Here is a 12163-nt window from a genome sequence, read left to right as displayed (position 1 = left end):
CTAGTTCTGGCGAGGGGACATGTGTGTCTCATACCCGTGCCAAGTGTCAGTCTTTGCAGACACCAGGCATTCAGACATGTTTGTAAATAAAGTACCTTTACACCACCGCCACCTCCGTGAGGCCCTCCAGCTCACATCGACATGGGGAGGTCTATTTGCCCTCCTCCCACCGTTTCTGGCTTATAAAGTGTTCAGGCCTCAGGGCCACCTTCCCATTGGCCTCATGTCCCAGTTCCCTGTGAGCAGAAGTCTCAGAGGCCACACGACCACCCACAGGTTGCAAGCATAAAACTGGACAGGGCTGGCTGAGGAATAAGGGTGGAAGTCCTTCCCCTAAGGTGTCCCGCATCCCTTCTGTGTTTAAGCCCCGCCATTCCGGTGGGAAGACCCCCGGGCGTCGGAACCCTATGTCTGACTAACTGTCCCCCTCTCCTTGTGGGGAAGCTAAGGAGCAGCCCTCAGACCCTCGGGACAGTGACAGTGGAGACAGTCACCAGCAGTGAGGCCACGCCCTTGCCTGTCTGCTGGGTACCGTGCAGAAATGACATCCCCTCGTGGGGTCTTCACCACCCTGTAAGGTGGGTGCCACAATGTGCACAGGAAATGGGCACAGTGAGTGGCCTGTGACACATGATGGAGCCGGGGTGCAAACCCAGGCGGGCGGGCCCAGAACCACACTCTTAACTGCAGCGTTCAGAGGCTGCAATTGCCCTGCAGTTCAGGGGGCCAGGCCCCCAGGACTGACAGCCGGAGCGCGCCACCTGGATCTTGGTGACTGCTGGGAGCCAGGTCCTCAGAAAGAGGGAACGCTCAGCAAACTCCCGCCGGACCAGGAAGCCGCGGAGGCGGGCCTGGAACTGGATGACGAAGCCCACGTTGGCCTTCCAGAGCTGTTGGCGGTCGTGGGCAGCAGTGACCTTGGTGACGGCTGACTGTGGAGGCAGGAGGGAAAGGCTGTGGTGCCCTGGGGGTGGGAGCCTGTCCCTCAGGGGTTCCCCCATCCATGACCCCTCCATGGGAGGGCCGTGCCAACCTGGATCTCCTCCCGAGTCAGGTGGGAGGTGTTGAGGCGGAAGCCAGGGGGTCGCTCCCAGGTGCCCTCGAAGGTCTGCAGATGGAAGTAGTAGGCGGTGCCATCCTTCATGTCCTGCTGAGCCCAGAGCGCGGTGTCTCCTAAACAGAAGCCAAGTGAGCAGAGATGGCTCAGCAGCGGCCAGGCAGCGGGGCAGGCGGAGACGTGGCCAGGCCAGGGCCCCTACCTGAGCACCGCTTCTTGGCCATGGCACCTTCCAGAACTCGCTGGTAGCCATGGGCACAGTCAGGCAGCACCCCTCGGATGCCCACGGCGGGGTTCCTCAGCACTCGTGCCGTCTGGGCTGCCTTGCGCTCCTTGATGGCCTGATTGATGGCGGCCACACCAAGAGCCACTGGCAGGGACATCAGAGGGCGTGGTCAGTCCTCCCGAGCCCCTCCCACAGGCCCCGCCCTGTGCCAGGGGCAGGGGTGCAGGGCGTCTCATCTGCAGGAGGGAACAGGGAGCATCCCAGATGGGTGCAGACGCAGGAAAAGCAGCAGCACGCACTGTGCTGGGAGGAAAAGGCAGCAGCTGAGGAAGGTGTCCTGGAGGTTGTGGCGAGGGGCGGGGGTAGAGGAACATCAGCGCGTGCAGCTCAAGGCAGGACGTTTGCGCGGAGCTCGGGGCAGTTTCGTAGGACAAGAGCCCGAGGAGGGGGGTGGCTGACGCAGCACCTGCCTTCCAGTCGCCCACAGACAGACAGTGGACGCAGGGCCTCCAGGCACCGAGCACTCCACGCTGTGTCCATTGGCACGGACCCTGCCCACTTCTCAAAACCAACCCCTTTTGTCCACCCTTAAGACCACATTCTCTAGCTAGGGCTGACGGGTGAAACCTGAACAAGCACCAGCAGCAGCTGGGGTGGGCGTGTGGCCCCCACGTGCTGTCACACGCACACACGGTGGGGAAAGTGCCCTCCTAGGACTTTCCCCAGGACTGCCTCCTAGGAGGCAGTGGACGTATGATGGGCTCCCTGCTGCGGACGATGCCCTGCCCAGTGACTGCTGGGAACCCGCCATGGTCCAGCAGCAGCCCTGCTGTTCTGATTCCTGCCCACCTCCCCGAGGCGGCGGGCAGAGGGAGGCGGCGGGGGACGCTACGGGCCTGCCCGGGCTCCTTGACTGCCCCCACCGGTGTCCCCAGGCCCTTTACTTCTCTGAGCGGTGTCCGTGTCCTGGTTGGCTCTAGCCACTTCCCGGCGGATCTCCTCCAGCCACAGCATGGCTCCAGGATCGCCCGTCCCCTGGAAAATTGAGAGATGGGAGAAGGGTCCCTGGTTTCCGCTGTCCCCCACCCCAGCCCTGCCATGGCCTGTGGCCTGCTGGGACTGCTGCCGGGCTCAGAAGGCTCCTTCCTGCCCTGCTTTCAGGCCCAGCATCAACTCGGCTTGGCCACAGCACCCCCAGAATGCTCTTACACCCCCCAGTACTCAACGACTGACTTCCCCGCCTTTGTGCCACAGCCATGTCCGGAGAGCCCACACGGGGGCGCCATCTCTGCCCTACACCCCAAGCCCTTGGCCTCACGTCCCAGCTCCTCAGGCCAGCCCTGCCCCTGCCCCTGGCCACGGCCATCTCCTTCCCAGTCCTGCTCCAGACTGCTCTACAGGCCAGGGGAACCGGTGCCTCTCACCGGCGGCTGCTTTGCCCCTTGCTTCACCCTCCCCCAGCCGGACTCTCCCCCCTGCCAACCCCCTCCTCACAGACTGCCCTAGGTGCCAGCCAGTGCTCCCAAGAACTTTCCCAGGAGCTGACATCACACAGCACGGGGACAACCTTGGCAGAGCGCACACCCCAACGCGAGTATCACACTGCATCATCTCACTCACACCCCCACCTCCGAGGCAGCTCACTATTGTCACAGTTTGTAGGCGAGAAAACCGAGGCACAGAGAGGGTAAGTAACGTGCAGGGTCAGCTCGCCAGGATGCAGGCTCAGGTTGTCTGGCTCTGGGACCCCGGCCCTCGACTGCGCTCTGCACGGCCCATGCCCAGGTGTCACAGGTCCCAAACCCTGCCACGTTCTTCGGCTTATGTGTGTTCTACCCCCACCCCAGGAGTCAGGGAGGGGCAGGGCCTGTGGTACTTTACAGGCGAGCGAGCTGAGCTCAGAGGCATTAGGGCTTGGCTGGAGGTCACATGTCACTAATGTGACAGCAATACATGTCTAGCCCTCTGTGGCTCCTAGGCTCGTCTTGCCACACACAAGGCCCCACCCTCGGTGATGGGAAGTGCAGCTCTGCCCCATGTCCAGCCCCAGGGCCACTTCAGAACCCCGCCTGCCCCCACCCCAAAGGGACGGTGTCCGTGAAGTTGGGGCTCTGCCAGGGTGCAGTGGGCACAGCTCTACCCACAGGGGGTGTTCTTGCCCTGGTGACCGACGCAGCCAGCCCAAACCTCACCTGGGCCTTCTGCCTTCTGGCTGCCCCCAGGAGGTGGTGGTAGCGAGGGGCGACGGGGAGGCTAATGTCGTCCAGGCGAGCTGCAGGCAGCAGCAGGGCGGACAGGGTCTTCTCAGGGCTGCCCTGATCCAAGGCCTCGTTGATGAGGCTGACCGCAAGGACCTCTGGGAAAGACAGAGAGTGGCAGAGGGCCCAGGCTTATGGCTACGACACAGGGCTGCCCACGGGGGGCTGTCCTGCCCCCAGACTCCACTCACGGTCGGTCTCTTCCTGGACCTGCGCGTTGACCTGGCTCACGGTGGCCTGCAGGTCGGTCCAGCTCAGGAAGGCCCCGTCCAGGCCGCATGCCTGTCGCAGCCGGACCAGCGCGTCAAAGTAACTGGGGGCAGGTGGGCAACGCACGCGTCAGCCAGAGGTCAGGGACTTCCGAGCCACCTCCCTTCGGGTTCTCCTCTGTCCCCCCAGGCTGTGCTCTGGGCCCCACTGCTGGCTCCTCCCTGGCTTGGAACGCGGGGTGTCGCTAGGCTCAGCCTAGGCCCTCTCTCCCCACATTCATGGCCTCAAACTCCAGTGCTAATGAACCCCCAGCACACGTCCAGCCCAGCGTCCCCCTCAGCGTCTGGGTGACACCGTACATAAGCCCCTCAGAGCTGCAGCTCACACCACACCAGGCCTCCTGGCTACCTGCTCACCCTGCGTCTCCCGTCCCAGTAAACGTTCACTCCCAGCTCCGAGCCCAGGTCCGGAAGTCGTGCTTGCACTATCCTCTCACCCCACACCCCGCACATGAGCAGATCCATCAGTGCAGCTTTCAGAGCAGACCTCCAGCCCGGCTCCTTCTGCCACCTCCTCTGAGCGCCTGGGCCGAGCGCCAGCACCTCTGCCCGGTCAACTCCCAGATGCCTGCCAGGCCTCCCTGGCTCCCCTCTAACCTGCAGCCAGCTCCCAGCACGGTGGCACAGCGATTCCGCTAAAGTAGGTCAGCTGTTCGCCCTCCCGCATTCGGAGTGGAAGCCAGGGCCTCACCGTCACCTCCCGCCCTCGTCCACTCGACCAGATGGCTTCCCGCTAAGCTCTGAACACCCGCATGCCTCCCAGGGCCTGTGCCCGAGAGCCTGGTGGCAACCACTAAGGCCCACTAGGTCCCTCTTGGAACGACCCCCTTACCCAAGGGGCCTGCTGCAGCCACACTGAGCGAAACCAACAAACCACCTGTCCCTCCCCGTCCCACCTCTGTCCCCAGTGCCCCATTTCACTTTGGGCCACAGTTCTTCTCTTCTGGTCACCTGACATGCTGGCTTTGGTCTGCCTCCCCCACAAGCATGTGAGTTGGAGGAGAGCTTTGTTTACTCGCTCGCTCTGCCCCTAGGACAGTACCTGGCCCCTGAGCGGGTGCTCCAGTCTTTGCATACGGGAGGGAGGGAATGACAGTGACCTTACCCATGGCCGGGAAGGGCAGGCCATGGGATGGTGAACAGAAGTGGGCTGGGAATGGGGCAGCGAGCAGAAGGCGCACCTCTGCACAGAACTCTGCCGGCTGCATGCCCACCACCTCTACCCCTTGACATGGGGCTCCACCCTCCTCACCGCTGAGCACGGTCGCCTTCCACCCCGGCCAAGCCTGTGGCAGGGTTCGCCAGACTGTTCCAGAAGCCGCCGGCATCCCCAGCCTCCAGCGCACGGTTGATCAGGACCACAGCTGAGAGCATTTCCACGGCCACGAAGAGCTCTTCCTGGTCCAGCTCCTGCAAAGGGGGCTGGTGAAGGGCCTGGGGCCCCCTGCCCCCCACGCTCCTGTACCCCAGCATCTGTCCCAAAGCCCCAACAGCCCGATTCATTCAGTAACAATCACACTCAACGTTTGAGAATGTATATTTCACACACGTTGTCATTGAAATTTCGTAACAAGCCAGTGAGGTAAGTGCCATTAGGAGTCCCATGTCCCAGATAAGCCCAGCTGCCTGAGTCCAGAGCCCGCATCCAACCAGTGAGCTCTGCCAGCTCCCTTCTGGCACCTTCCACGCACCAAGAACTGCGCTAGGCCCCGGCCCACGGCAGAAAGATGAAATGGGCGCGCCCCCCTGCATCACACCCAGAGGCCGTCCCCCTCCTTTCAGACACCTGCGTATGCTGCTCCCTGTCTGGGGCACCCTGCCTGTCCCCCACCAACAGAACATTGTGAATGATAGTGATTAATAATAGTAATGGCTAGAACCTACTTGCCTCTCTTCTAAGCACGTACGTTAACTCGTCTAAGCCTTACAACAATCCCAGGAGGTAAATGCATTGCTGTTCCCACTTTATATATGAACTAGGGGGCAGAGGAGGCACATAATTTGCCCAAGGTCACTTGGCTGGGAAGTAGCAGCACAGGACTGAACGCAGGCGTGTGGCTTCAGAGTTCACAACCTCGGTCACTGCTCTGCGCCGCTTCTGAGGGGCCAGCCTGGAGTCCACGCTCTATACACGCCTGCGTGGGCGTCCTCTCCTCCAGGAAGCCTTCCCAGACTGACCCCAGCTCTGCTCCCTCCATTCCCCGATCTGCAGTTGGATTCCACTTACATCACTCTGCCCTCCTGTCTCTGCCTGGATCCTTGGGGGTATTCTAAGTCGGCTAACAGCCCAGAAGTCCCTATCGCCTCCATCAGAGGCCATATGGACTGGGGTGAAGTGGGCCGCAGAGCTGTTCAGAGCACGGGCTGCAGGCACACTCAGCATCACATGCTCTGCACTGCCAGCCACACCCATCGGGCGGGTACTCAGCCCTGCGCCTCAGTCTGCTCCTCTCTAAAACGGAAGCACCACTTACCTGACAGGGTTCTTTTAAGGAGTAAATGACAGTGTAAAGCACTCTCTGCTCAGGGCATTACACTATGCACGGGGGCAAAGATGGTGCCTGTCCTGGCCCCTAATCTCTGCCAGCACCTAAGTGGACCCTCAGCAGGTCCCCTGGGCAGACTGCCTGGCCCCTCCCGCTGACTGGGAACCCAGAGCAAGACCCCGCGGTGCTGGGCCTTACCCCCTGTCGCTGCCTCTGGAGCACAGCCAGCTCCTGCTGGTACACAGCCGAGGCCTCGGGGTGCACGGGGGGCAGCTGGGCCTCGGAGCTCATCAGCTCCTTCACGGTGTCAGCGGCCACGCCCCTCTGGATGGCTCTGTTGATCCTCGCCACAGCCTGGAGCACTGTAGGGAGGACGGAGAGGGCTGCATGGGCTGACCATTCTGAGCCAGTTCCCTCTGCTGGCCACCTGGGAGGTGCTGGGACCTCAGAGCCGAGCGGCCTATCACTACTCGTGAAGACTAGTCTGCCAGGCTCAGAAACTGGTGAGGACGAGAGGCTGGGACACTCCGGGAAGAGGCCCTAGAGAAGGCGTCTGTTGGGCCCAGAGGGCGCGTGGCTGAATAGTGTGGGCACACGGGGCAGGGGCAGTGAGCACATGGTGCGGTTAGGAGGGTTCCAGGCTGGCCCAATGGTGATGACAGCACAGAATGAGGGACCAGCTCTGAGGTGCAGCCCTTTGGGCTGAAAAGTGTGGGAGCAAGCAAAGGACCTGGGGCATCAATGCAGTTTTAGCCCCAAACACCAGGCTTATGAACTGGCCAGTGGACATGGCAATGGCACGGAGGAGCCCACAGCTGTGGGGGTAAGAACACAAACAGCCACCGAGCAGTGCTGTCATCACTGTTAGAGGTGTCTCTCCCCCCTGCTGCCCAGACGCTGTACTGTGCAGGGTACGCAGGAGGCTGGTGGGACCACAGGAAGACGTCACAGAGGACGAAGCGTGGAAGCAGAGCTGGAGGATGTCTCCACATGCTTTCGCAGGGAAAAGGGGAGAAATGTCATCCAGAGGCCCAGAGGCCTGGCGCTGGGACAGGCTGGGGACAGTCAAGGGGGAACAGCTAGTCGCTGGCGGGGAGAAATGGGAGGAGAAGGGGGAGGGAGAACTCGAGAGGTCTTATCTGCCAGGCTGAGCAGACAGAACTGGAGGCTGGATAGATAATGGGGGGACTCGTGAAGGTCCAAGGGCCAGGCCAGATGCCTGCCCGCGAGGTCGCCCTGGCAGCAGGCACGCCCTGAGGCCAGCCGCAGCCGAGTGGCCAGGGCTGTGCAGCTCCTACGAGCGTCAGACAGGGGTGCCTGGCTATGGAGTGACCTCAGAGCCCGACAGCAGCCAGGCGGGGAGCACTGCAGCTCGTGACCGCACTGCGCCACAGGTGCAGTGGGCTTCGTCTGCCGCCGTCTCTTCATTCATGACCCAGACCCATCCCCTTGGACGGAGACATCGCCAGCTCTCACTCTTTTAAGAAAGAACTACACTTGTGCATAAGGTTTCTAGGGGAAACGGAGTTGGATCATGAGTTTCTCTCTCACCTGAGAGGTCACGACACTTCAGAAGGCAGAGGAACTCTAGCTAGCAGGGGACGTGCCTAGAAGGAAACTGCCTGCCCAGGAGTCGAGCTGGTGCAGCACTGCCATTGTGCCCGAGGCCACAGGGGCCCATCTGCAGTGTCCCTCCAGGCAGTCCCTCTTTTACACTACATGCAGGGGGAGAAGGCCCCTGCCGGGCTGGCTCTCGGGCAGCAGCTCACACAGCACTACAGACTCCGGGAAAGGGCTGGATGCTGTCCCAAGAGCCAGCGATACACCCAGCTCAGCCTGGGGACGACTTACTGGCTTGTTCCCGATCACCCTTCAGGTTGGCAACAGCCACCGCAGCCTGGACCTCGTCCTTTTCCAGAAGCTCCACCAGGCCCAGCTCCTGGGAGAGGGAAGAGGAGCAGCAGGAGTCCTCCTGGGCCATGCACACATGCCAGGAGCTGCCAGCACGAGCTCCCAGCCCCCCCAGGCAGCCACCCTCAGTCCCACTGTTCCCTCTCGGCGGGCTGGCCCCTCCCCTTAACCCATGTCTAAGCTCTGGCTCTCCTGCCCAGCAAGCCTCTGAAATAACAACAGGCAACACAAACAAAGACAGTGTCAGGGAGAACGTCAACAGCACTGCAATGAGAACAGTAAGATGAGGCCCAGTTCAGCAATGGGGGAGCCTACGTCCCCCTGCCCCCTGGCCCTGGGCCCCAGCCCGTCTGACTCGGAGGGAAGAAGCTGACGGGCCCAGCCCATCACACCTTGGGTTCATTGAACCACTGAAATGCGTAGTCAGCACTTACTAACAGGCGATGACTAAGGAAGAGGTGCCCCCATCCTGGTCAGACAGAGGGAGCAGATGATTCAGAGCCTGACCTGCGCTTTCTGCTCTCTGTCGGAGCTCAGCTGTTCCAGGTACCAGTCTGCAAAGTCTCTCCTCACTCCTCGCAGGGCCAGGGCGGGGTCCCCAAGGGCCTCCAGCAAGACCTTGGGGCTCTGTCTCTCCAGGGCGTCGTCCACAGCCTCTAGAGCCCCAAGGACTGGAAAAGACAAGGCCCCACAACGGGCAGTGTGGGGGGCCGCCCACCACATCCCCAGCTCAGCCCCAGAAGCCTGCCCTCATCCTGCTGACCAGAGTCACGCCCACCCCTGCCCCCTGGGCCTCTGGGGCCCGCCTGCCGCAGCCCAAATTCTTCAGCCTGATCCACACAGCCTTCCCATCTCACCTCTGCACACCCTGAGCACATCCTGGCCCAAACAGGCAGAAGCCACTCTGTCCTGAGGCTTCGAGCGGCCCCTCCCACCCTGACCTCCCCCTCCCTCATCCATTCTCCACGCCCCCTTCTGGAAGGACCCCACGTCCTCTCCATGGACCTCCATCCAAACAGAAGCCCCCTCCACAGGGACTTCTCCAGACACTGCTGGCCAAAAGGCAGAGCACACACTGCCTTGACTCGGACCTTTCCCCGTGATAAGGGTTGGCCTAGTGAGGTCTGAGAGACATCCCCAAACCTCGCAAGACAGGAGCTCACCCTGAGAGTCCCCGCCAGCCCTCCTGGTGTCTCCCTTACCATTGACCTGGTTGATGTGGCCTTGGATTTCAGCCTGAGTCAGGTAGCGGTCATAGACGTCCTGGCTTTCTCCATCACCCTGCAAATACCGCATTGAGAGGGGAACCCTGGAAAACCAACTCAATCCCCTCAGCCCGCATCTATACCTATTTCTTCCTCTAGGGGCCTTGTCAAGGCCAAAGGCCAGTCTGGTCGGAAGGAGCCTGGGGAAGCAGTGGGTCCAACCCCCTGGCACTGCCACCGTTAAGCCAAACCAACCTCTGGAACCTGCAGTCCGATGTCATGTGGGTGTACAGCCCTCACCAAAGACCCCCACCCCGATCCTCTTCTCCCACCTTCTCTTCCGAATTCCCAGTATTCTCCCGAGCTCCTCCCCCATTTCTTTGGATAACTGACCAGCTAGTTTCTCTAAGCAACTTTGGAACCTCGAGACGGAGCACAGTCCTGCCCTCACGCGTTTCCCAGCCCCCAGCTTTCAGCCCAAGTCCCAAGACTCCTTACGCGGCTCCTAGCACTGGCGGCCTTCTCCATCTTGGCTTGGGACAGCAGCTCCTGGTAGATGGCTGCCAGAGGCTCTCGAAGGTTCTCCAGCAGAGCGCTGGGGTTCTGCAGGGCAGCCAGGGTGTCCTCGACCACCCCAGCCTCCACCGCCTCATTGATGGCAAGGACAGCTGCGTGGACTGGAGGGGTCAAGGAGACAAGGTCAGGACACTGGGGCACAGCCCACACCAGCTGCAGGCCCCTCGGACACCAGCCCCTTTTCCACCCACAGGGGCCGGGCAAACCAGGTAGCCTGACGGCCCTGCCTGAGGATGAGAGGCGTGCAGAAGCCACCGAGGCCTGCTCACCCAATGCCTACCTGCAGCCTCATCCACCGAGAGCTCGCTGGCCAGGATGCCCCCGATTTTGCTGAAGGTAGGCAGCTGGAGGCCATACTTGGCCAGTTCCGAGGCCATGTTGCTGAGCTCCTCAGCTGCAATGACACCCAGGTACCCTTCGTCAGCCAGAGCCCAGGGGCCTGCCCAGAACGGCGGTGGGAGGGAGGGTGCCAGGCTTACCTGTGAATTTCACCTTCCCGTACAGGTCATGGATCTGAGGAGCCAGTCCCAGTCGGAAGAGGAAGAGGCTGGGGAAGGAAGGAGGCAGTGGGGCCTATTCGTTTGGACACGCTGCCCATACGGGTTTGTAGGAAATACTGTGGGGACCTGCAGAGGGACCCACTCAGCAGCTCCCACCCTCAGTCACCCCCAAGCCACAGGGAGAGAAGTGATTGGAAGGCACTGCTGGGCAAGTGCTACAGAAGACAGGCTGCTGTGGGAGGCAGGGGGGTCAGCAAAGCCTCAGAGAAGGGCACGGGGCACCAGCAGGTCACCAATGGGCACGGAGGGCAGGGAGGGACCCACTGAGCCACGGCACAGAGGCTTGAAAGGACACGGGAAACCAGGTCAGGAAGACATGGCGTGGAGGACACAGGAGCTGCTCCACCACTCTCTGTGGTTCAGCCACGTGGGGGCCGATGGCTGGCTGGGAAAACCCAACAGCCCTCGCCACTCACACTACGTGACGGGCATGTGGCGCTCTCGATGGGTCCTGTGTGGCGCAGCCGCCTCCCTCTGCTCTTGTCCTGCACCCACAGGCACGCACAGAGGTCCCACAAACATGCACGTAGTGTGGCCATAACCGCACAACCCTGGCACCCCCCCTGAGATGTGTGCCCCAGGGTGGGTCTGCCCTCTGCCCTCCCGCTGCCGCGTTTCTCGCTGACAACTGTTGACTGCGTCCACCCACAGGAGCCAGGATGACAGAAGCTTGGGGTCGTCACCTGAGTGCGTGGATGCAGTAGACCACGCGGGGCATGTTCTTCTTGTCATAGATGTCCGTGGTCTCCGGGAAGAAGGTCTGCGGGGAAAGCAGCCGGTTACTGCCACTGGAGACTGTGCCAGGTCTGGACAGGACGCTGAGCCATGGGCCCTCCTCTGTGGCCTGGGGCTTCTAGTCAGTTCCTCCAACCGCTTACAGACGGCACAGGTGAAAGAAGGGCAGTGGGGACACATAATAGGCTGGGACCCAGCCTAGCCTCAGCCCCAGGTTAACCAAACAGCAGGCAAGGCCGTCAGGGCGACAGGAAGCAGGCCTGGCCTCCAGCACACACAGCCAGCCTGTGCCCCCTCCTGGGACTCGTCAGAAAGGTGGCCTACGGGGGGGCTGACCACGCTCTTAGAGGGCCCCGTGGGGGATACTCTGTCAAGGACCCCAGAGGGGTCGGGCCATGTCACCCGCCTGCAACCAGAGGCCTCTGCTCAGGAACTGAGTCATTGCGGGCACAGCTTGCCAGGCCGCCTGGCGACTGCAGTGAGGTCTAACCTCAGTACCTGTTGGTACATTAGAGTCATAAGGAGCAAACCCAGAGACGAGTGCTACCACCCACTGAGGACACATGGCCTCGACCACTCCTGCCTCTGCCTACAGCGTCTTCCTTTCTTTCTACTCCCTTGTCTTATAATTCTCTTCTGCAGTGAAGAGAGACAAAGCAGAAAGAAACCAGGGTAGAATCCGCTCGTGCCTGAGCGTAGACTCACAAAGGGAACGTGCTCCCGTGTCAGCCTCCTGACAGCCTGTGAGGTGCACAGGGCCAGGGTTTTGACACTTGTTTTGCAGTCGAGGAGCCAGGTGAGCTCCCGCGGGACAGACACGCAGCCTGCAGCCAGGTGGCGGGGGTGCCTCACCCGGGCGTGGTGCGGCCGGCTTCCCGCT

At 61.7% G+C, this 12163-nt stretch overlaps 1 protein-coding gene across 1 annotated transcript in view; it reads right to left on the bottom strand.

The window, feature by feature from the left end:
* IQGAP3 (IQ motif containing GTPase activating protein 3) overlaps positions 1-12163 on the bottom strand; it is a gene marked incomplete at its 5' end in the record, with an annotated part of 34988 nt that overhangs the window by 15264 nt on the left and 7561 nt on the right. Inside the window, 15 exons of the mRNA XM_081025447.1 lie at positions 762-932; positions 1034-1173; positions 1260-1427; positions 2228-2318; positions 3476-3639; positions 3733-3854; positions 5063-5220; positions 6495-6658; positions 8148-8235; positions 8715-8878; positions 9410-9488; positions 9911-10089; positions 10269-10382; positions 10468-10535; positions 11232-11308. Coding sequence (XP_080881573.1) covers positions 762-932; positions 1034-1173; positions 1260-1427; positions 2228-2318; positions 3476-3639; positions 3733-3854; positions 5063-5220; positions 6495-6658; positions 8148-8235; positions 8715-8878; positions 9410-9488; positions 9911-10089; positions 10269-10382; positions 10468-10535; positions 11232-11308 — 1947 coding nt within the window. The remainder of the gene's footprint in view (positions 1-761; positions 933-1033; positions 1174-1259; positions 1428-2227; positions 2319-3475; positions 3640-3732; positions 3855-5062; positions 5221-6494; positions 6659-8147; positions 8236-8714; positions 8879-9409; positions 9489-9910; positions 10090-10268; positions 10383-10467; positions 10536-11231; positions 11309-12163) is intronic.

This window comes from Rhinolophus hipposideros, assembly GCF_964194185.1.
Source record: "Rhinolophus hipposideros genome assembly, chromosome: 19".
Classification (NCBI taxonomy): Eukaryota; Metazoa; Chordata; class Mammalia; order Chiroptera; family Rhinolophidae; genus Rhinolophus; species Rhinolophus hipposideros.
The sequence above is the reverse complement of the archived record's forward strand: the minus strand, read 5'-3'. Positions and strand labels throughout refer to the sequence as shown.